At 41.0% G+C, this 24,603-nt stretch overlaps 1 protein-coding gene across 1 annotated transcript in view; it reads right to left on the minus strand.

Moving 5' to 3' along the window:
• SMO (smoothened, frizzled class receptor) overlaps nt 1-24,603 on the minus strand; it is a 69,435-nt gene that overhangs the window by 5,195 nt on the left and 39,637 nt on the right. The window contains exons 6-10 of the mRNA XM_073579204.1: nt 22,913-23,036; nt 16,871-16,963; nt 4,569-4,677; nt 4,264-4,449; nt 3,001-3,149 (exon numbers count right to left, since the gene is read on the minus strand). Of these exons, the coding sequence (XP_073435305.1) occupies nt 3,001-3,149; nt 4,264-4,449; nt 4,569-4,677; nt 16,871-16,963; nt 22,913-23,036 (661 nt within the window). The remainder of the gene's footprint in view (nt 1-3,000; nt 3,150-4,263; nt 4,450-4,568; nt 4,678-16,870; nt 16,964-22,912; nt 23,037-24,603) is intronic.

Consider the following 24,603-nt stretch of genomic DNA (forward strand, 5'->3'; position numbering starts at 1 on the left):
GATAATGGCTTCCCTTCAAGACCAGACAGTTAACCAACTTTTTAGCTGGTAATGACTACACATTTCTCATTTGCTAAACTGTAGAACATTTTTGGGGCCATATGCCATTTTTTTTTCCCTTTTTTTAACCCCCTTCCTGACCTTGGACTTACCCAGTACGTCATATTTGCTAAATTCCTACCGACCTTGGAAATACTGGGTACGTCATGGCTAAAATACGCACAGTGATCACATTAAGGTGCCTGCTGTTTCTAACAACAGGGTACCTGTGCTCGTCTTCACGGGGAGTTTCGACACCCCCGCAACTACGATCGCTGTGATTAGCTGTTCAATTCTAAACAGACAATCACAGGGTTTTCAGTGTTTCAAGCAATAAGATTGGTGCTGTAACAGTTCTGATCATAGGCTGGAGAAACAACAGCATCACCAGGACCAGCTTTGATTGGTGCGATCAGACAATGACGCCGAACGCATCAAATCAGAGTGCACAGCACTGACCTCAGTATGAGCACCCTGCGCCTTCTCATTTTAGCTTTCGAAGTGTGCAGGGCAGTCATACTGTCGCGCTGTGCTGGGCCTTATGGTGCCAAAGACTTTTTCAAGCCTGTGCCATCACTGCTGGTGTTGTTACTGCTGTTTAAGAAAGAAGACATTCCTGATCCATTCATGATCTTTCCTAATTCACCCCAATCCCCTTCTACACCACTTTTCCCCCTCTCTCCGTAACCCCCTCTGCAACCCCCCTTCTGCCACTGAGCGCTAATCAGTACTTGATAGCTCGATTTCTGCCAGTTTTTTGAGAGCTGATCAGTGACCCAAATCACTGATCAGCACTTGTGCTTGCTGTTTTCCAGGACTTTTTTACCCTGACTGTTTACCCCCCCTTCCCTTTGCACCACAGCCGTGTATGCGTCCTACTCCTGCTGCGCCTCTGATCAAATGCACATCACCAATTGGCACCCGTGTTCAATTTGGCAGGGACTTTTTTTGTTCCTGTCTATTTTTTATCCACTTTTTGCACCACATCCGTGCGTGCATCCTATAGTCGGATTAGAGTATGGATAGTAAAAATATACTACAGTAATAAATTTGCAAACAAATTCTTGGGGTCCATTTTCTCCTGTTACCCTTGTGAAAATAAAAAAATTTGAAGCTAAATGAAAATTTTTGTAGAAAAAAAATTGATTTTTTATTTTCACAGCTCAATGTTATAAATTTCTGTAAAGCACTTGAAGGTTCAAGGTGCTTACCACACAACTAGGTAAGTTTCTTGGGGGTCCAGTTTAAAAAATGGGGTCACTTGTGGAGAGTTTCCACTGTTTAGACACATCAAGGGCTCCCCAAATGCGACATGGCGTCAGCTCTCAATTCCTGCCAAGTTCAAAAAGTCAAACAGTGCTTCTTCCCTTCCGAGCCCTGTGCTCAAACAGTAGATTTCCCCCATATATGGGGTATCGGTGTGCTAAGGAGAAATTGCACAACACATTTTGGCGTCTATTTTCTCCTGTTAGCCTTATCAACATACAAAAATGTGGGTCTAAAGTAAACATTTTTGTAAAAAACTAAAAATGTTAATTTTTTTTCCACTTTCCATTAATTACTGTGAAGCACCTAAAGGGTTATCAAACAAATTTCACCACTATCATGAAGTACAAATGTCACAAAAATATTGTCTAAGTATCACTGCTTGGGCGGCGCGGTGGTTAGTGCTGCAGCCTTGCAGCGCTGGGGTCCTGGGTTCGTATCCCACCAAGGACAACATCTGCAAGGAGTTTGTATGTTCTCCCCGTGTTTGCGTGGGTTTCCTCCGGGTACTCCGGTTTCCTCCCACATTCTAAAGACAAATGTGGATAGGGAGTTTAGATTGTGAGCCCCATCAGGGACAGTGATGGTAATGTGTGCAAACTGTAAAGCGCTGCAGAATATGTTAGCGCTATATAAAAATAAAGATTATTATTATTATTATCACTGGAATCCGTTGAAGCGTTGCAAAGTTATTACCACATAAAGGACACTGGTCAGATTTACAAAATTTGCCCTGATCATGAAGGTGAAAGTGAAAACAGGCTTGGGGTTGGGGGGTGAAGGAGATAAATACTAACATAACATAATTTACTCTCTCTCCATGTAATCTTTAAAGGGGTTGTCCACTACTAGTACACACCCCTTCTAAAAACACTTATACTCACCTCTGGTGCCGCTCCAGAGGTGTGTTGCTAACATTTCCGGGCTCACATGAGGTTGTTACATCATGTTAGCTCTGTGCCTAATCAGCCCTGGCGTCACTGTCCCCACCTTCAGATGAATAAGTAATCAAGAGGAAGTCAGAGCTGTTGCTCGTTGCTCAGTTCCTCTTGATTACTTATATGTCTGAAGGTGGGGACAGTGATGCAAGCTCTGATTGGAAGGGCTCGTGGGATGTAGCAACCTCATGTGAGCCCTGGGAACGTGAGTGCCGACACCGCTAAAACGGCACCATCACTGGAGTCAAATATAAAAGGTACGCTCATGCAAGCGTATAACTCGGATGAGTGCTATGCCAATTAAGCATGAGGAAAAAAAAAAAATCACAGCATGATGCAAGTGGCTAGGCAAACATCAGCAAGCGCACCCATTCAGGTCTATGGGAGCGTGTACAACACCGGACTACAGTGCAGTCTGACATAAGCGGCCTCAGACAATGGTGAAGATGGAGAAATTAAGTTCTCCGTCTTCTCCACACCTGTGCTGCGATTCTCTCATGTGAGGGAATAGGATCACAGTAAATTAACACTCGGCTCAAACTCTGTTCAGAGTGTCATTATGATGATTGGTCTGATTCTCTTGCAGAGAGAAACATCGCTCGTGTGACCCTGACCTAGGTGTTTTTATTTTAACCAGGGCAAACACTCAGATTGCGAAGGAGTTGTCCTAGTAGTGGACAATTCCTTTAACCAAGGGATGAGGTTGAGATCTTTTGACTGAATGACTTACCTAAAACTATGTAAATGGTGTACTTACCAACTGGTCCTTCATGGGATACTGTATGCAGACTAAAGGAGAGCTCCTTCGCAGGGTTGTTAAGTAACTCCTTCCGTTTGGAAAACGCCTTTGCAATCATCTTACTTTTCTTGATTCGCTTGGGTTCATCATCACTTCGTCCCAAAATCCTGGCAAGCATTGACATAAAAATCAAAAGTATTCCAGCCAAACACCTACACACGTTACATGTGGTTATACTGATTCATAAACAGCTTTATGTAATGTCTGCAGACATGCTGATATGCATTATTGTTTGCTTTGAACAATTCCTTTTTATTAGATGAGAGCCCTAAAGTAAAAAGCCAGTAGCAAGCACCTCCTGCATTCAAATATAATCTGTGTGTTCAGCAGCAGCACCACCAGTGAAATGAAGGACTACACAATGCATTCAGGCTGTTCTAGTATAAACATATGTGCACATTTAAAGGATGAAATAAAATAGTGGGTACATAACTGTGGCATGCAAAACGTCCCCAAAAACTTGTACATTTGTAAAAACAAAGATGAATGATATCTAAAAATCATCGTGTTCAGCACTACATGTGTACCCATTTTATAATTGCTGTATGACCTCAGTATAGAGATTGGCAACAGAGCCAGAATCAGACCATGTATAATGGCAATAAAACAGGATCACCCCATAGCTTTGCCTGTAAGCGTTCGTAGACATCGGTGGCAAAGTGCAATATGCATACTGGTTATGATACACTTAAAACACCACTCCAGCGGTTTTTATTTTTTCCAGGATTGGAATCTAAGATCCCTGCCTCTACCCTCATGTTTACCAGCCGCCGTCTTCTTCTGTTGTCAGCGCTGATCTGGTCAGTCCCCAGGAGGTTGTGACCTGCGTATCACTCCAGTGTTTGCTGGGTGATCTGGAAGGAAGTCACAATTCAATGTAAGTCTGTGAAACCCAGAATGAATCCAGAACAAGGCTCTCATAGACCTACATTGAGAGCTTGTGACCGTTACCTCTGACTTCCCATCAGAAGTTGAGGTCACAAGATGGTGCAACAGGACTGGAGTGGTGTCAGGAAGAACGGAAGACAGGGGGCTGTTGAGTATATTACTAAGGTAAGAGAACTTACATTAATGGCACCACTCCAGTGTTGAAATAAAAAACCCTGCTGGTGTGGTGCTTTAAAATTAATTTTTGAGCCCATGGCCAATCTTACCTTCACATCAATTTGAAAATATGAGAAATTGAAATCTGAGTGTGTTTCAGTAAACTTATAATCTCACCTGCACCAGGCTCTCTTCCAAATAATTATTGTGGCTTTGGTCCACACCCATGTACTCATAGATATGCCAGTTCCAAACATGGCAAAAAGGTTAATCTTCTCTACAAGGAGGCTGGGCCTGTTCTTTATTTCACACTCTGGAATTGGCTTATTGGTCTGAGCAGCAATGGTCACATTGGCTTCACATCTGAAAAATATACATATAAACAGGTGAAAAGTTGCCTTAATGGATGTCATATGATGTCACCTATAAAGTGGCAAAATCCCAAATATATTGTGAATTGACTAGCCAATTTCGATACTTACAGGACATATTCACGGAAGCTCCGTTCCCACTCGGCTTGATTGAAGAAGTCATAAAAATGACAGCTAAATGTAATGAGCACAAAACCAAATGCCAGAAATCCAAATATTCCTATATTAAAAGAGATAAGGAAGTGCATAAGGCATGTGACAATGCTGAGATATATCCAGTCATTCCACCACAAATATCCCGAGCTGCTAAATAGCATACCCATTCATGACATTACTAGCTCCTTCTCAAAGTGGTATCATTATGAGCTTCATGATTTTCTATATACAGTTGAAACTAGAAGTTTACATACACTGTATAAAAGACACATATGTATGTTTTTCTGAATATTTGATATGAAATCAGAATTTACCTTTCCCATTTTAGGTCAATTAGGATAACCATAATTATTAATATTTGCCAAATGGAAGTATAAGGAGAGATTGTTTTAAAGCATTTTTATTAATTACTGCAAAGTCAAAAGTTTACATATATTTCATTAGTATTTGGTACCATTGCCCTTAAACTGAATGACTTGGGTCAATCGTTTGGGATATCCTTCCACAAGCTTCTCACAATAGATGGTCGGAATTAGGGCCCATTCCTCCTGACAAAACTAGTGCAACTATTCTAAGTTTGTAGGACGCCTTGATCGCACCTGCCTTTACAGCTTTGCCCATAATTTTTCAATAGGATTGAGATCAGGGCTTTGTGATGCCCACTCCAAAACATTGACTTAGTTATCCTTAGGCCACTTTGTTACCATTTTGGCAGTATGCTTCGGGTCATTGTCCATTTGGAAGACCCATTTCCGCACAAGCTTTAACTTCCTGGCTGATGTCTTGAGATGTTCCTTCAGTATTGTCACATTCTCTTCTTTTCTCATGATGCTATCTATTTTGCGAAGTGCACCAGTCCCTCCTACAGCAAAACAACCCCACAACATGATGCTGCTACCCATTTGTTTCACAGTCTGGATGGTGTTCTTAGGTTTTCAAACTTTTCCCTTTTTCCTCCAAATGTAACAATTGCCATTATGACCAAAAAGTTCAATTTTAGTTTCATCAGACCACAGGACATGTCTCCAAAAATTAAGGTCTTTGTTCATGTGTGCATTTGCAAACATTAATCTGTTTTTTTTATGTTTCTTTTCGAGAAATAGCTTCTGCCTGGCAGAGTGGTTTTATAGACCATGTCGACACAGTACTCGTTTCACTGTGGATATTGACACAATCTTATCAGCTACCACCATCATCTTCACAAGGTCTTTTGATTTTGTCCTTGGGTTGAATGCACATATCAGACCAAAGCACGTTCATTTCTGGGACACAGAACCCGTCTCCTTCCTGAGCAGTATGATGGCTGGACATTCCCATCTTGTTTGTACATGCATATAATTATTTGTACAGAGGAACAGGGCACCTTCAGGTATCTTGAAATTGTACCCAAGGATGAACCAGACTTGTGCAAGTCCGCAATTCTCTTCCTGATATCTTGGCTGATTTCTTGAGACTTTCCCATGATGCTACACAAAGAAGCAGTGCATTTCAGGTGTGTATTAAAATACATCTACAAGTGTGTCTCTAATTAACAAAGATGTTGCCAAAAAAACAGAAGCTTCCAAACACATGATATCATCACATGGGCAGTCCAGAATTGGTTAAAGGCATAGTAATGTTAGTGTATGCAAACTTTTGTCTTTGCAGTAAGTAATAAATATGCCTTAAAACATTCTCTCTCATAATTTTAGCATTTGTCAAATATTATTAATTATGGTAATCCTAATTGACCTAAAACAGGAAAGGTTTATTCTGATTTCATGTCAGTTATTGAGAAAAACATGCATATGTATCTTTTCTATATTGTATGTAAACTTCTAGTTTCAACTGTAAATAAAAAAAATCCTTGTAAATAATTAACTGGGGCACCTTCCTAACATACTTATACTGAAAGCATCATAAATCATCTATATGTCAGGGATCTCCAAATCACAGTAAATAGGCAGGCATGGGTGTGGTGTTGGCAGCGAACGCTGTGGGAAAGTTCTCAAACCAGTGCTCACGTCAGTGATGTGAACGGAGTTCATTGGGTATGAGGTCCACTCAACTTTCTCAAGTCTTTCACAGCCTATGCTGCCTGGCATGCTAACATCATGCCTGCCTTCAGAGTGCCAAGAAGATGCAGTAGAGCTAGACTCGTCTATGGATAAATGGATTATCATCTCGTCGGAGAGGTGAGCAATATGGTTGTTTATTTTTTTACTCATTTACAGGGGACATGGGCGTCGGAGGATTATCTTCACGTCGGGGACAGGTGAGGGATACAGTTGTGTATTATTTTAACTATTTTAGAGGTGACATGAGCTTCAGTGGATTAGGCATTAAGGTGAGTATAACTTTGCTTTTTTATTTTTAAATTAAATACATTTGTCAATGTCTTTATTTCAATTAAAGGACTTTATTTAGTGTGTTTTTTATTTACAATATGATTGTGGTGTTAGTAATGGGGGCATCTAATAGATGCCTCTCAATTACTAACCCCTGGGCTTGATGTCCGGTGCCAATACAAAGCTGGCATCAACCTCAATACTAATACCCCACTTGCCAACGCACCAGGGCAAGTGGAAAGAGCAAAGCTAAGGACCAAAGTTGGCGCACCTTATGAATGCGCCTTTTCTGGGGTGACTGAGAGCAGATGTTTTTAGCCTGAGAGGGGGCCAATTTCCATGGCCCCTTCCTAGCGTATTAATATCAACCTATAGCTGTCTACCTGGCCTCTGCTGGTTATTAATTATAGGGGGACCCTACCCTACATCATTTTTTTTTTTTTTGGAGGGGGGGGGGGTTCTCACATTTTTATAACCAGTAAAGGCTAAGTATGCAGCTGTGAGCTGACATTAATAGTCTGCGAAGCTCCATGTGTATTACCCCCCTTCCCAGGATATAAACATCTGCCCCCAGCTGTCTTTTTTCCCTCTGCTGGTTAATAATATTTTGGGGATACAAGCCATATTTTTCAGAAATTTATTTATTAAAAATACCATACCTGTACAGTGAGCTACACAGGCAAAGACAAATACACATATATATATTTGTAGTGAAGAATATTTCATTTGAAAACTAACTTTAACCCCTTTCCTACATTCAACGTACTGTTCCGTCCATGTGACCTGGGACCTAAGTCCCAAGGACGGAATAGTACGTCATAGCGATCAGAGGCGCCCCCTGTGGGGATCGCCGCTGATCGCGGCCGAGTGTCAGCTGATTATCACAGCTGACACCCGGCACTATGTGTCAGGGGCGGTCACGGACCGCCCCCGACACGTTAACACCTGGCACATTGCGATCAAACACGATCACAGTGTACCAGGGGTTAAGGGAAGCATCGGCAAGGAGGGGGTTCCCTCCGTGCTTCCCTGAGCCCCCCGGAGCAGCGCAATGTGCAGCGCTGCTCCGGGCGTCTCCTTCCATGCAGGTCCCCGGATCCAAAATGGCGGCGGGGACCTTCGGGGGCCTTCAGGGAGCCGTCTTCCTCACTGCCCGCAGAGTGCAGGCATGAGGAAGCCTGTGCAGCGCCTGTGACAGATCGCTGATCTGTCCCATGACAGTTATGTCCCCCCTGGGACATTGTAATAAAGTTAAAAAAAGTGTAAAAATTTTTTTAAAATCGCTTTAAAAAAAAAAATTCCCTAATAAATTCATTTTTTGAAAAAAAAAACAATAAAAGTACGCATATTTGGTATCGCCGCGTCTGTAACGACCCACCCTATAAAACTGTCCACTAGTTAACCCCTTAATTGAACCCCTTAAAAATAAAAAAAGAAGCAAAAAATAATGATTTATCATCATACTGCCGAACAAAAAGTGCAATAACGCGCGATCAAAAAGATGGCTATAAATAACCATGGTACCGCTGAAAACATCATCTTGTCCCGCAAAAAACGAGCTGCCACACAGCATCATCAGCGAAAAAGTAAAAAAGTTATAGCTCACAGAATAAAGTGATGCAAAAATAATTATTTTTTATATAAAATTGCTTTCATTGCATAAAAGCGCCAAAACATAAAAAAATGACATAAATGAGGTATCGCTGTAACCGTACTGACCCAAAGAATAAAACCCCTTTATCAATTTTACCGCACGCGGAACGGTGTAAAGGCACCCCCCAAAAGAAATTCATGAAAAGCTTGTTTTTGTTCATTCTGCGTCCCAAAAATCGAAAAAAAAGCGATCAAAAATGTCACGTGCCCGAAAATGGTACCAATAAAAACGTCAACTCGTCCCGCAATAAATAAGACCTCACATGACTCTGTGGGCCAAAATATGGAAAAATTATAGCTCTGAAAATGTGGTGATGCATAAACTATTTTTACAATAAAAAACGTCTTTTAGCGTGCGACTGCTGCCAAACATAAAAACCCGCTGTAAATAGTAAATCAAACCCCCCGTTATCACCCCCTTAGTTAGGGAAAAATAATAAAATTACAAAAAAATGTATTTATTTCCATTTTCCCATTACGGTTAGGGCTAGGGCTAGGGGTGTGTTGGGGTTAGGGTTGGAGTTAGAATTGGGGAATTTCCACTGTTTTGGCACATCAGGGGCTTTCCAAATGCGACATGGCGTCTGATCTCAATTCCAGCCAAAAAAGTCAAATGGCACTGCTTCCCTTCCGAGCTTTGCCATGCGCCCAAATAGTGGTTTACCCCCACATATGGGGTATCAACGTACTCAGGACAAATTGCACCATAGCTTTTTGGGGTCCTGTTACTCTTGGTAAAATAAAAATTTGGGGTGAAAAATCATTTTTGTGGAAAAAATATGATTTTTTTAATTGTGCGGCTGTACGTTATAAACTTCTGTGAAGCCCTTGGGGGTTCAAAGTGCTCACCATATATCTAGATAAGTTCCTTCGGGGGTCTAGTTTCCAAAATGGGGCCACTTGTGGGGGGTTTCCACTGTTTAGGCACATCAGAAGCTCTCCAAACTTGACATGGCATCCGATCTGAATTCCAGCCAATTTTGCAGTGAAAAAGTCAACCGGCGCTCCTTCCCTTCCGAGCTCTGCCATGCACCCAAACAGTGGTTCCCCCCACATATCAGGTACTCAGGCGTACTCAGGACAAATTGCACAATAACTTTTCCAGTCCAATTTCTCCTGTTCCCTTGGTAAAATAAAAAAATTGAACCTGAAGTAATTTTTTTTGTGAAAAAAAGTTAAATGTTCATTTTTTTAAACATTCAAAAAATTCCTGTGAAGCACCTGAAGGGTTAATAAACTTCTTCAATCTGGTTTTGAGCACCTTGAGGGGTGCAGTTTTTAGAATGGTGTCACTTTTGGGTATTTTCTATCATATAGACCCCTCAAAGTGACTTCAAATGTAATGTGGTCCCTAAAAATAAAATGGGGTTGTAACAATGAGAAATCACTGGTCAACTTTTAACCCTTATAACTTCCTAACAAAAAAAAATTTTGGATCCCAAATTGTGCTGATTTAAAGTAAACATGTGGTAAATGTTACTTATTAAGTTTTTTGAGTGCCATATCTCTGTGATTTAAGAGCATAAAAATTCAAATTTGGAAAATTGCGAAATTTTCAAAATTTTCGCCAAATTTCCGTTTTTTGCACAAATAAACGCAAGTTATATGAATGAAATTTTACCACTAACATGAAATACAATATGTCACGAAAAAACAATGTCAGAATCACCGAGATCCATGGAAGCGTTCCAGAGCAGAGTTATTACCTCATAAAGGGACAGTGGTCAGAATTGTAAAAATTGGCTCGGGAATTAACATGCAAACCACTCTTGGGAGTAAAGGGGTTAAATGACATAGAATTACTCTATGCTAAAGCTAATGTTAAAATTGCATTGTATATAGATTGCATTCGCTTGTCATTTGGATGCTAGGTGAGAAATATTGCATGCCACTTGCATAACACATGTCCGACTTTTCAGAAACAACATTGAACCGATTTTTTTTTTTTAATGGTGAAGGGTATGAGCCCTTATAGCAATTTTCGTGTGTAGTATAGCGTGGCACTACTGCAGGGTGCACAAGTAGGTTACCCAAACCAAAGCACAAAGGTGAAAATAACTTGGCACTCAACTTATAGCGTCCAGAATAGAAATAAATTTTATTTAGGCAATCTGCAAACGTTTCGGCCTACATGGCCTTCATCAGTCCATCTGCTTTTTTGAAAAAAACTTTTAGTGGATGAGTAGAAGAACAAGCATTATGTAGGCTCCTGTTGGACGGAGTATATAAGGTAAGCTGTACGGCTCCCTATTACAATAAAAGAATCTCTGATATTTATGCTGAAAATGCCTGTATGGCAGACCCTTGTGAGGCTGTTATATGAAATTTTAAGACACGTTTGTACGGCTCCCTGTTATGGTGGGATTCTGTTCATTCAAGGTCTGTGCATCTGTATACCGGGCCTTTGTATGGCATTAGTTGTCAGTAGATGTAAGATCCTGGCAGGACGCAGCTTCTACTGCTTGTCTCATTGCTCACAGCTATCTGGCATACTATCAATGCAATATTCCCATGTAATGGGCGATGAGAGGTTTAGTTATACCAAATATGAGACTATAGCTACACCAAGCTTTCTTATACATTAAGATACTTTTTTCGATAAAGAAAAAAAAAAAAACACTACTACAGTGGGGGAAATAAGTATTTGATCACTTGCTGATTTCGTAAGTTTGTCCACTGACAAAGACATGAACAGTCTATAATTTTAACGGTAGCTTAATTTTAACATTGAGAGATAGAATATCAAAAATAAAATCCAGAAAATCACATTGTATAAATTATATACATTTATTTGTATTTGGCAGTGAGAAATAAGTATTTGATCCCTCTGGCAAACAAGACTTAATACTTGGTAGCAAACCCTTGTTGGCAAGCACAGCAGTCAGACGTTTTTTGTAGGCGATGATGAGGTTTGCGCACATGTCAGGAGGAATTTTGGTCCACTCCTGTTTGCAGATCATCTCTAAATCATTAAGATTTTGAGGCTGTCGCTTCGCAACTCGGAGCTTCAACTCCATCCATAAGTTTTCTATGCGATAAAGGTCTGGAGACTGGCTAGGCCACTCCATGACCTTAATGTGCTTCTTTTTGAGACAATCCTTTGTTGCTTTGGCTGTATGTTTTGGGTCATTGTCTTGCTGGAAGGCCCAGCCACAACCAGTGTTTAATGTCCTGGCGGAGAGAAGGAGGTTGTCACTCAGGATTTTAAGGTACATGGCTCCATCCATTCTCCCATTGATGCGGTGAAGTAGTCCTGTGCCCGTAGCAGAGAAAAACCCCAAAACATAATGTTTCCACCTCCATGCTTGACAGTGGGGACGGTATTCTTTTGGGTCATAGGCATCAATTCTCTTCCTCCAAACACGGCGAGTTGAGTTAATGCCATATACCTCAATTTTTGTCTCATCTGACCACAGCACCTTCTCCCAATCACTTACAGAATCATCCAGGTGTTATTGGCAAACTTCTGACAGGTCTGCACATGTGCCTTCTTAAGCAGGGGGACCTTGTGGGCATTGGAGGATTTTAAACCTTTATGGCGTAATGTGTTACCAATGGTTTTCTTCATGACTGTGGTCCCAGGTGCCTCGAGATCATTAACAAGTTCTCCTGTGTAGTTTTAGGCTGATATCTCACCTTCCTCATGATCAAGGATATCCCAGGAGGTGAGATTTTGCATGGTGCCCCAGATCGATGTCGATAGACAGTCATTTTATATTTCTTCCATTTTCTTACTATTGCACCAACAGTTGTCTCCTTCTCACTCAGTGTCTTACTTATGGTTTTGTAGCCCATTCCAGCTTTGTGCAGGTCTATGATCTTGTCCCAGACATCCTTATAAAGCTCTTCGGTCTTGCCCATGTTGTAGAGGTTAGAGTCTGAATCTCGGAGTGTCTATCAGACATATCCTCCTTCTTCTTCTCCCGCTTCTTCAAGCTCAATGTGGACAAATCTGAATTCATCATCTTTCCTCCATCTCATAGATCTTCCTTACCTGACCTATCTACCACAATTAATGATATCACGCTTTCCCCCGTACCGGAAGTCCGCTGCCTCAGAGTAACCTTTGACTCTGCCCTGTCCTTCAAACCGCACATCCAAGCTCTTTCTACCTCCTGTCGCCTCCAGCTCAAAAATATTTCCAGAATCTGTCCTTTCCTCAACCCTCAATCTGCTAAAATGCTTGTGCATGACATCATCATCTCCCGCCTCGACTACTGCAACATCCTTTTCTGTGGCCTCCCTGCCAACACCCTAGCACCTCTCCAGTCCATCCTTAACTCTGCTGCTGAAACTAATTCATCTCTCTCCTCGCTACTCCTCCGCTTCTCCCCTCTGCAAATCTCTTCACTGGCTCCCATTCCCTCAGCGTATTCAGTTCAAATTACTAATACTGACCTACAAGGCCATCTATAACCTGTCTCCCCCATATGTCTCTGAACTAACCTCCCGATACCTTCCCTCACGTAATCTACGGTTCTCCCAAGACCTCCTTCTCTCTTCCACACTTATTCGCTCCTCACTCAACCGCCTCCAAGACTTCTTCCGAATTTCCCCCATTCTCTGGAATTCTTTGCCCCAACATGTCCGACTATCAACTATCAACCACATTCGGATCCTTCAGAAGGAACCTGAAAACCCACCTCTTCAAGAAAGCTTACAGCCTGCAATGACGCCGCTACCTCCTCACCACTACTGGAGATATCACCTCAACCAACACCGGAACTGCTGCAACCCACCAACCTACTGTCTCCTTCCCCACCATCCTATAGAATGTAAGCATGAAAGGGCAGGGTCCTCTCCCCTCTGTATCAGTCTGTCATTGTTAGTTTGTTTACTGTAAGTGATATCTGTAATTTGTATTTAACCCCTTCTCATGTACAGCACCATGGAATCAATGGTACTATATAAATAAATAATGATGATAATAATTAATTGAGTCTGTGGACAGGAGTCTTTTACAAAGGTGACTATGTAAGACAGCTGTCTTTAATGCAGGTGCGAGTTGATTAGGAGCATCTAAGGCCTCTTTCACACTTCAGTTTTTTACAATCAGTCACAATCCGCCAGGTTTTGAAAAAAACGGATCCTCAATTTTCTTTTGAGATCCGTTTTTTTCCCCCATTGACTTGCATTAATGGCGGATTGTGATGGATTGCTGTCCGTTGCATCCGTTTTTTGTGAGGATCCGCCAAAAGTTGCTGTCCGTCACCATCCTCAAAGATTTCAAAACGGAGCTTGCAACGTTTTTTTCTCTGGCGGATCCTCCAGACACTTATTTAACCCGAAATTCTTTCTGGGTGCCGGACAAAATTCATTCTCTCTCTATCTCTCTCTCTCGATCCGTCTGAAAACGGATCCTGTGGCATCCGTTTGCATCAGTTCAGAACGGATCCGCTTGTCTGACTTTTTGGCGGATTGGAACTGATGCTAAAAAACTGAAGTGTGAAAGAGGCCTAACTGGTCTGTAGGAGGCAGAACTCTTAGGCCTCTTTCACACTTCCGTTTTTTACAATCAGTCACAATCCGCCAGGTTTTGAAAAAAATGGATCCTCAAATTTTTTTTTGAGGATCTGTTTTTTTCCCCATTGACTTGCATTAATGGCGGATTGTGACGGATTGCTGTCCGTTGCATCCGTTTTTTTTGAGGATCCGCCAAAAATTGCTGTCCGTCACCATCCTCAAAGATTTCAAAACGGAGTTTGTAACGTTTTTTTCTGTGGCGGATCCTCCAGACACTCATTTAACCCGAAATTCTTTCTGGGTGCCGGACAAAACAAAAAAAAAATATTCTCTCTCTCTCTTCTCTCTTCTCTCTCTCTCTCTCTCCCCGGCCAGCATTTCCTTTAAATTTCCGCATTTTCAGGATCCGTCTAAAAACGGATCCTGTGCCATCCGTTCACATCAGTTAACAACGGATCCGCTTGAATGACTTTTTGGCGGATTTGAACTGATGCAAAAAAACTGAAGTGTGAAAGAGGCCTTAGTGGTTTGTAGGGGATTAAATTCTTGTCACTGCAAAATGCAAATAAAATGTATATAAATTTATACAAGTTGATTTTCTGTTTTTTTTTTATATTCTATCTCTCAATGTTAAAATTAACCTACCCTTAAAATTATAGACTGTTCATGTCTTTGTCAGTTGGCAAACTTACAAAATCAGCAAGGGATCAAATACTTATTTCCCCCACTGTATATTTTAATATATTGTCTAAATATATTCCCTTTCTATACAGGAGATATTTATGCAAATCAGCCTAAAGACACACCCCCAGATAATCCAGTGATGCACGCCCCCTTGTAAAAATCATACAAATTTGTACCAAATAAGTCCAATATCTCTGGAAATGTGCTGTGGATTAAAAAAAAAAAATAAAAAACATAAAAATAAATAAATAAATAAATATTATATATATATATATATACACACACACACTGCTCAAAAAATAAGGGGAACACATAAACAACAGAATATAACTCCAAGTAAATCAGGCATCTGTGAAATCAAACTGTCCACTTAGGAAGCAACACTGATTGACAATCAATTTCACATGCTGTTGTGCAAATGGAATAGAGAACAGATGGAAATTATTGGCAATTATCAAGACACACTCAATAAAGGAGTGGTTCTGCAGGTGGGGACCACAGACCACATCTCAGTACCAATGCTTTCTGGCTGATGTTTTGGTCACTTTTGAATGTTGGTTGTGCTTTCACACTCGTGGTAGCATGAGACGGATTCCACAACCCACACAAGTGACTCAGGTAGTGCAGCTCATCCAGGATGGCACACCAATGCGAGCTGTGGCATGAAGGTTTTCTATATCTGTTAGCGTAGTGTCCAGAGGCTGGAGGCGCTACAAGGAGACAGGCCAGTACACCAGGAGACAGGCCAGTACACCAAGAGATGTGGAGGGGGCCATAGGAGGGCAACAACCCAGCAGCAGGACCGCTACCTCCGCCTTTGTACAAGGAGGAACAAGAGGATCACTGCCAGAGCCCTTCAAAATGACCTCCAGATGGCCACAAATGTGCATGTGTCTGCACAAATGGTTAGAAAAAAGACTCCATGAGGATGGTCTGAGGGCCTGATGTCCACAGATGGGTGTTGTGCTCACAGCCCAACACGGTGCAGGATGCTTGGCATTTGCCACAGAACACCAGGATTGGCAAATTCACCACTCATCTATGAAGCAGGTTCACACTGAGCACATGTGACAGACGTGACAGAGTCTGGAGACGCCGTGGAGAGCGATCTGCCTGCAATATCCTTCAGCATGACCGGTTTGGCAGTGGGTCAGTAATGGTGTGGGGTGGCATTTCTTTGTTGGGCCGCACAGCCCTCCATGTGCTCGCCAGAGGTAACCTGACTGCCATTAGGTACCGAGATGAGATCCTCAGACCCCTTGTGAGACCATATGCTGGTGCGGTTGGCCCTGGGTTCCTCCTAATGCAGGACAATCCCAGACCTCATGTGGCTGGAGTGTGTCAGCAGTTCCTGCAAGATGAAGGCATTGAAGCTATGGACTGGCCCGCCCGTTCTGCAGACATGAATCCGATTGAGCACATCATGTCTCGCTCCATCCACCAATGTCACGTTGCACCACAGACTATCCAGGAGTTGGTGGATGCTTTAGTCCAGGTCTGGGAGGAGATCTCTCAGGAGACCATTAGCCGCCTCATCAGGAACATGCCCAGGCGTCGTAGGGTGGTCATACAGGCACGTGGAGGCCACACACACTACTGAGCATCTTTTCCTTGTCATGAGGCATTTCCACTGAAGTTGGATCAGCCTGTAATTTGATTTTCCAGTTTGATTTTGAGTATCATTCCAAATCCAGACCTCCATGGGATATTCATTTTGATTTACATTGATAATTGTTATGTTTTATTGTTCTGAACACATTCTACTATGCAATGAATAAAAATTTGCAACTGGAATAATTCATTCAGAGATATCTAAGATGTGGTGTTTTAGTGTTCCCTTTATTTTTTTGAGCAGTGTATATACCGTAGTATTCTTAGGGGAGCACCAAGAATAATCAGCAAAAACGGATCACATTTCACCTGGCGACAGGTTTTCTTTAAATTGTATCTACCTACTGATTACCAGTGTGGCTACAGGTAAATACCTTTTTTGCTGACATGGTCCTTTTATTCTGCAGCAAGAGGCATGGGGTGCTCATAACACATACTCTCTGCACAAAACCACATCTCTACATGAAAATTTACTGTAACAGACATTATATTAACTGCATTTAAAAGGAAAAGCATTACCTAGCCGCAACATGGTTTCATTGATTTTACTGGCAGCTTTCTCACTAAGTAGTCCAGGGTGATTGCTCTTAATGGAAAACAGTGTCATCACACCTATAAGAGAATGAATGTCCAGTAAACAGAAAATCTTCATTATCACACGGATATCTCTACACAGTCTATTAAGAGACAGGCTACAGTCATGGCCAAAAGTATTGACACCCCTGCAATTCTGTCAGATAATATTCAGTTTCTTCCTGAAAATGATTGCAAACACAAATTCTTTGGTATTATTATCTTCATTTAATTTGTCTTAAATGAAAAAACACAAAATAGAATGAAGCAAAAAGCAAAACATTGATCATTTCACACAAAACTCCAAAAATGGGCCGGACAAAAGTATTGGCACCCTCAGCCTAATACTTGATTGCACAACCTTTAGCCAAAATAACTGCGACCAACCGCTTCCGGTAACCATCAATGAGTTTCTTACAATGCTCTGCTGGAATTTTAGACCATTCTTCTTTGGCAAACTACTCCAGGTCCCTGATATTTGAAGGGTGCCTTCTCCAAACTGCCATTTTTAGATCTCTCCAGGTGTTCTATGGGATTCAGGTCTGGACTCATTGCTGGTCACCTTAGAAGTCTCCAGTGCTTCCTCTCAAACCATTTTCTAGTGCTTTTTGAAGTGTGTTTTGGGTTATTGTCCTGCTGGAAGACCCATGACCTCTGAGGTAGACCCAGCTTTCTCACACTGGGCTCTAAATTATGCTGCAAAATTTGTTGGTAGTCTTCTGACTTCATAATGCCATGCACACGGTCAAGCAGTCCAGTGCCAGAGGCAGCAAAGCAACCCCAAAACATCAGGGAACCTCCGCCATGTTTGACTGTAGGGACCGTGTACTTTTCTTTGAATGCCTCTTTTTTCTCCTGTAAACTCTATGTTGATGCTTTTGCCCTAAAAGCTCTACTTTTGTCTCATCTGACCAGAGAACATTCTTCCAAAATGTTTTAGGCTTTTTCAGGTAAGTTTTGGCAAACTCCAGCTTGGCTTTTTTATGTCTCGCGGTAAGAAGTGGAGTCTTCCTGGGTCTCCTACCATACAGTCCCTTTTCATTCAGATGCCGACGGATAGTACGGGTTGACACCGTTGTACCCTTGGACTGCAGGGAAGCTTGAACTTGTTTGGATGTTAGTGGAGGTTCTTTATCCAACATCCGCACAATCTTGCGTTGAAATCTCTTGTCAATTTTTCTTTTCTGGCCACATCTAGGGAGGTTAGCCACAGTGCCATGGGCTTTAAACTTCTTGATGACACTGCGCACGGTAGACACAGGAACATTCAGGTCTTTGGAGATGGACTTGTAGCTTTGAGATTGCTCATGCTTCCTCACAATTTGGTTTCTCAAGTCCTCAGACAGTTCTTTGGTCTTCTTTCTTTTCTCCATGCTCAATGTGGTACACACAAGGACACAGGACAGAGGTTGAGTCAACTTTAATCCATGTTAACTGGCTGCAAGTGTGATTTAGTTATTGCCAACACCTGTTAGGTGCCACAGGTAAGTTACAGGTGCTGTTAATTACACAAATTAGAGAAGCATCACATGATTTTTCGAACAGTGCCAATACTTTTGTCCACCCTCTTTTTTAAGTTTGGTGTGGAATTATATCCAATTTGGCTTTAGGACAATTCTTTTTGTGTTTTTTCATTTAAGACAAATTAAATGAAGATAATAATACCAAAGAATTTGTGTTTGCAATCATTTTCAGGAAGAAACTGAGTATTATCTGACAGAATTGCAGGGGTGTCAATACTTTTGGCCATGACTGTATATAACATATCATATAGTGGGATGTAAAAGTTTGGGAACCCCTGGTCAAAATTACTATTATTGTGAACAGTTAAGCAAGTTGAAGATTAAATTATCTCTAAACGGAAACATTAAAAATGACACATCTCCTATGTATTATTTTTTTATTTTATTTTTTTTTGGGGGGGGGGGGGGATTATATATAGTCATTTTTACATTTTAAAAATTCCAAAAAGGAAAATGGTCTGATGCAAAATTTTGGGCACTCTTGGAGATTTATCTGCTGCTCACATAACTTTGACCAGGGTTTCAGACCTTAGTTCGCCTGTTAGGGTTATGGCTTGTTTACTTTCATCGTTAGGTGATGCATATTTCCCGACTTTATAAAAATCCATCCTCCTCTAACCTTCTGCCCAAAAACAGCAGCCATGGGTTCTTCTAAACAGCTGCGTAAAACTCTGAAAATGAAAATGTTGGAGGCCCACAAAGCAAGAGAAGGCTATAAGAAGATAGCATAGCGCTTTCAAATTGCCCTTTCCTCAGCTAGAAATGTCATTAAGAAATGGCAGTTAAAAGGAACAGTGGCGGTTAGGAGGAGGTCTGGAAGACCAAGCAAAATTTCAGTAAGTGCTGCTCGAAGGATTGCTAGAGAGGCAAATCAGAACTCCTACTTGACTGCAAAAGGCCTTCAGAAAGATTTAACAGACTCTGGAGTTGTGGTACATTGTTCTACTGTTCACAGACACCTGCACAAATATGGCCTTCATGAAAGAGTCATCAGAAGAAAACCCTCTCCTGTGTCCTCACCATAAAATTCAGCATCAGAAGTATGCAAAATAACATCTAATCAAGCCTGATGTATTTTGGAAACAAGTCCTGTGGACCAATGAGATTAAAATATAAATATTTGGTCACAATGATCAAAGGTACAGTTGTGCTGAAAAGTTAACAGAACCCAGCAGAATTTTTGCATTCTTGGCCCTTTTTCAGAGAATATGAATGATAATAACAAAACTTTTTCTCCACTCATGGTTAGTGGTTGGGTGAAGCCATTTATTGTCAAACTACTGTGTTTTCTCATTTTAAATCATAATTACAACCCCAAACATCCAAATGACCCTGATCAAAACTCTACATACCCAATTTCTTAATACTGTGTATTGCCCCCTCTAACACCAATGACAGCTTTAAAACTTTTGTGGTAGTTGTGGATGAGGTTCTTTATTTTCTCAGATGATAAAGCTGCCCACTCTTCTTGGCAAAAAGCTTCCAGTTCCTGTAAATTCCTGGGCTGTCTAGCATAAACTGCGTACTTGAGATCTCCCCAGAGTGGCTCAATGATACTGAGGGCAGGAGACTGAGATGGCCACACCAGAATTTTCACTTCGTTCTGCTGTAGCCAATGACAGGTCGACTTGGCTTGTGTTTTGGATTGTTGTTATGTTGGAACGTCCACGTACGTCCCATGTGAAGCTTCCAGGCTGATGATTACAAATTTGCCTCCAGTATTTGCTGATAACGTTCTGCATTCATCTTTCCGTCAACATTGACCAAGTTTCCTGTGCCTTTGTAGCTCACACATCCCCAAAACATCAGCGATCCACCTCCGTGCTTTACAGTAGGAATGGTGTTCCTTTCATCATGTAACATTTATGGTTGTGGCCAAGTTCAATTTTGGTCTCATCACTCCAAATTACCTTGTTCCAGAAGTTTTGAGACTTGTCTCTATGGTGTTTTGTGTAATGTAGGTAAGATACTTTGTGGCATTTATCCAGTAATGGCTTTCTTCTGGCGACTCGACCATGCAGCCCATTTTTTTTTTTCAAGTGCCTCCTTATAGTGCATCTTAAAACAGCCACACCGCTAGTTTTCAGAGAATCCAGTATTTCAGCTGATGTTATTTGTGTGTTTTTCTTTGCATTACAAACAAATTTCCTGGCAGCTGTGGACAACATTTTTGTTGGTCTACCTAACCGTGGTTTTGTTTTTACAGTGCTCGATTTTCCATTTGTTAATAACAGTTTGAACGCTGCTGACTGGCATTATCAATTCTTTGGATATCTTTTTGTATCCCTTTCCTGTTTTATACAGTTCAACTACCTTTTACCATAGATCCATTGACAATTCTTTTGCTTTCCCCATGTCTCACAATCCAGAAATGGCAGTGGCTGGATGAAATATGCAAGAGTCTGTCTGAATCCCAGAAACTCACACAGCTTTTATGCACACACACTGATTACAAGTAAACAGAACACAGGTGAAGATGTTACCTTTAGTATGTTAACTTCTGTGCATGTTATCAGGCCAAAATTACCAGGGTATGTAAACTTTTGATCGGGGTCATTTGGATGTTTTGGGTTGTCATTATGATTTAAAATGAGAAAACACAGTAGCTTGACAATAAATGGTTTCATCCAACGACATACAACTGTATGTGTGGAGAAGAAAGGGCACAGAATATCAGGGAAAGAAGATCTAACCAACCCTTAAGTATGGGGGTGGATCAATCATGCTTTGGGGTTGTGTTGCAGTCAATGGCACTGGGAACATTTCACAGGTAGGAGGAAGAATGGATTTAGTGTAATTTCAACAAATTATTGTTGCAAACATAAAATCATCTGTAAAAAAACTCAAGTTGAAAAAAGGATGGCTTCTACAAATGGATAATGATCCAAAACACACGCCAAAATCTACAATAGTCTACCTCAAAAGGCACAAGCTGAATGTTTTACAATGGCCATCACAATTCCCTGATCTGAACATCATTGAAAATCTGTGACTAGCCCCCTAAATAGCAGTGCATGCAAAATGACCCAGGAATCTCACAAAATTGTAAGAATGGATGAAAATCTCTCAAACAAGAACTGAAAGACTCTTGGATAGCTACAAAAAGTATTTGCAAACTGTGATACTTTCAAAAAATGGGGCACTACTAAGTTCTAGCCATGTAGGTTGCCCAAACCTTTGCATTGGCCCACTTTCCTTTTTGTCATTTTTAAAATGTGAAAGATGAAAAAATATATATTATTTGCCTAAAATACAAAGGAAATGTGTTATCCTTAACTTTAGGCTTTTTCGATATAATTTAATCTTCAACTTGCTTAACTGTTCACAATAACTTTTGACCAAGTGTGCCCAAACCTTTACATTCCACAGTATATACACTCACTGGCCACTTTATTAGGTACACCATGCTAGTAACGGGTTGGACCCCCTTTTGCCTTCAGAACTGCCTCAATTCTTCGTGGCAGAGATTCAACAAGGTGCTGGAAGCATTCCTCAGAGATTTTGGACCATATTGACATGATGGCATCACACAGTTGGCGCAGATTTGTCGGCTGCACATCCCTGATGCGAATCTCCCGTTCCACCACATCCCAAAGATGCTCTATTGGATTGAGATCTGGTGACTGAGGAGGCCATTTGAGTACAGTGAACTCATTGTCATGTTCAAGAAACCAATCTGAGATGAATCGAGCTTTATGACATGGCGCATTATCCTGCTGAAAGTAGCCATCAGATGCCTGTTCTTAGCTGAGAGGAGTGGTACCCAGTGTGGTCTTCTGCTGCTGTAGCCCATCTGCCTCAAAGTTCGACGCACTGTGCGTTCAGAGATGCTCTTCTGCCTACCTTGGTTGTAACGGGTGGCAATTTGAGTCACTGTTGCCTTTCTATCAGCTCGAACCAGTATGCCCATTCTCCTCTGACCTCTGGGATCAACAAGGCATTTCCGGCCACAGAACTGCCGCTCACTGGATTTTTTTTCTTTTTCGGACCATTCTCTGTAAACCCTAGAGATGGTTGTGCGTGAAAATCCCAGTAGATCAGCAGTTTCTGAAATACTCAGACCAGCCCTTCTGGCACCAACAATCATGCCACGTTCAAAGGCACTCAAATCACCTTTCTTCCCCATACTGATGCTCGGTTTGAACTGCAGGAGATTGTCTTGACCATGTCTACATGCCTAAATGCACTGAGTTGCCGCCATGTGATTGGCTGATTAGAAATTAAGTCTTAACACACAGTTGGACAGGTGTACCTAATAAAGTGGCCAGTGAGTGTAAGTATATAAAGTATAGATAAAAAAATATATTTTATATTAAATATCAGCAGAAAATATAATTCCTTGAGTCATTAAATATGAACAACCACCAATATTCCTGCTAGTTTCCTTATTTTTTCTTATTGCTTATTCATTGTTCATATTATTGATTTCTCACAGCTTCATGTGTTCCGTTTCATGTATTCTCACCTCTGATAAGGAAGTAACCTCCGACAATCAAGACAATCCCAATTGGAGCCAAAACAAAGCCAGCTCTATATCTATAGTTTTTGTATCCCACAAAGCAAATACCGCTCACAGAGTCACCATCCACCTGTTAAAGCACAAACACAAATATCCTAAGAGCCTTCTTCAGATATTGTTTACACACACACATATATATATATATATATATATATATATATACACACACACACACATTATTAATAGGGAATCTGACAGTTGTATCAACTCTCCTAAGCCATCTATATGGACACACAGATCATAGGAAGTTGAATAAAATTATACTTTGATATCGGCAATCCCATGTTTTATTTCCATGACATCTATGTAAATTAACTGTTAAGACTTTGAGCTCTCTGAGAATCTGCCTCCATAGTGACATGGGTCTGGGTTCAAACCTTAGAGACTGTGCTTTGCGGTCAGCTTCACTGTCCTTCAAGCCACAGGAGTGAAACCTTTTCTCTAGCTGTTTAGTTTCTGTTATCCTTGCTTAAGTCTATTTAGGGTAACAGGTGTTTTTTAATTTACTCATTTGTCTGACCTATGGCCTTTCGGGTGCAGCTGCTGGCGATAGTCTAAATTTGGTGTTCAGTCAAACTGCTGTAGTTTAAGACAGTCAGTTAAAGACCAGCTAGAGTTTATCTTTTTGTTGTTTATGTTCTTTGCCTTGTGCCAATCTTCTGTTTCTTTTTAGGAAGTAGGTGGCATATTCTCAAACCGTATTTACTTAATTCTTTATTTTGTATTTTGTGTTTTGTTTTGCTCACTCTTGGATCTCTTTCTATTTTAGCACATTTTTCCCTATGCAGCCAATTCGCAATCTGCTCTGCCCTCCGGTCTTTAGGAGGAACATAAACTGTTCGATGGCCTTTCAGGGAGCATAGGTCCAAGTTGCAATCGTCTAGTCTGCGGTTAGGACTATCTCAGCTCACGCAGGAACCACTAGGGACTGCAGGGTCAGGATCCCTCCCTCATCTGTATGAGAACCGGCAGGGTCAGTTACAGTTTTTAGAGTGTTACCTATTTTCCCAAGTGAGCTGCTACACTATAATAACACAGAGTTTATTTTAAATAAAAAGGAGCATTATCAGTGTGAGACATGTAATGACTGCTCTCCTGATCTACATGTCTCACTCTGGTAAATCTTCCTTTCATTTAAAATAATGTCTGGAGGTAGATTCTCATGCAGATCATTGTCCAGCCCATAGATCTGATTGGCTCATTTACATATTAAAAAAATGTGTTTTTTTTTCTAAAATAAGACATTGGATCGCAGATATCAAGGTATCATTTTGTTCAGCTTCCTATGACCTAAATGTACAAATAGACTGCTTGGGAGGGTTGATCCAACTTACAGATTTACTTTAAAACAGAAAAAAGTACTGACAACTCATGACTCCATAAATGTGACAATGTAGTAGGCAGAGCAATAGGACACCATAATAGAACATATGTTAGAGCATGCCATGATGGAAAAAAACATCTTTAAGGAGCTTATATTGGACACATTGAAACATGCAGTAGATTTTGTGTACAGTCCTGTTGATTGTGATTCTACAATGTCATCTTGTGGTCATTGTGGAGAATACACTTTTAGATTTAGGAAAGCTAGTGCACCAAAAAAGGGAAGGAGTTGTCCTTAGAAACAAAGAAAACAT

This window comes from Dendrobates tinctorius, unplaced genomic scaffold (assembly GCF_039654945.1).
Source record: "Dendrobates tinctorius isolate UK_male_01 unplaced genomic scaffold, ASM3965494v1 ptg000062l, whole genome shotgun sequence".
NCBI classification, from domain to species: domain Eukaryota; kingdom Metazoa; phylum Chordata; class Amphibia; order Anura; family Dendrobatidae; genus Dendrobates; species Dendrobates tinctorius.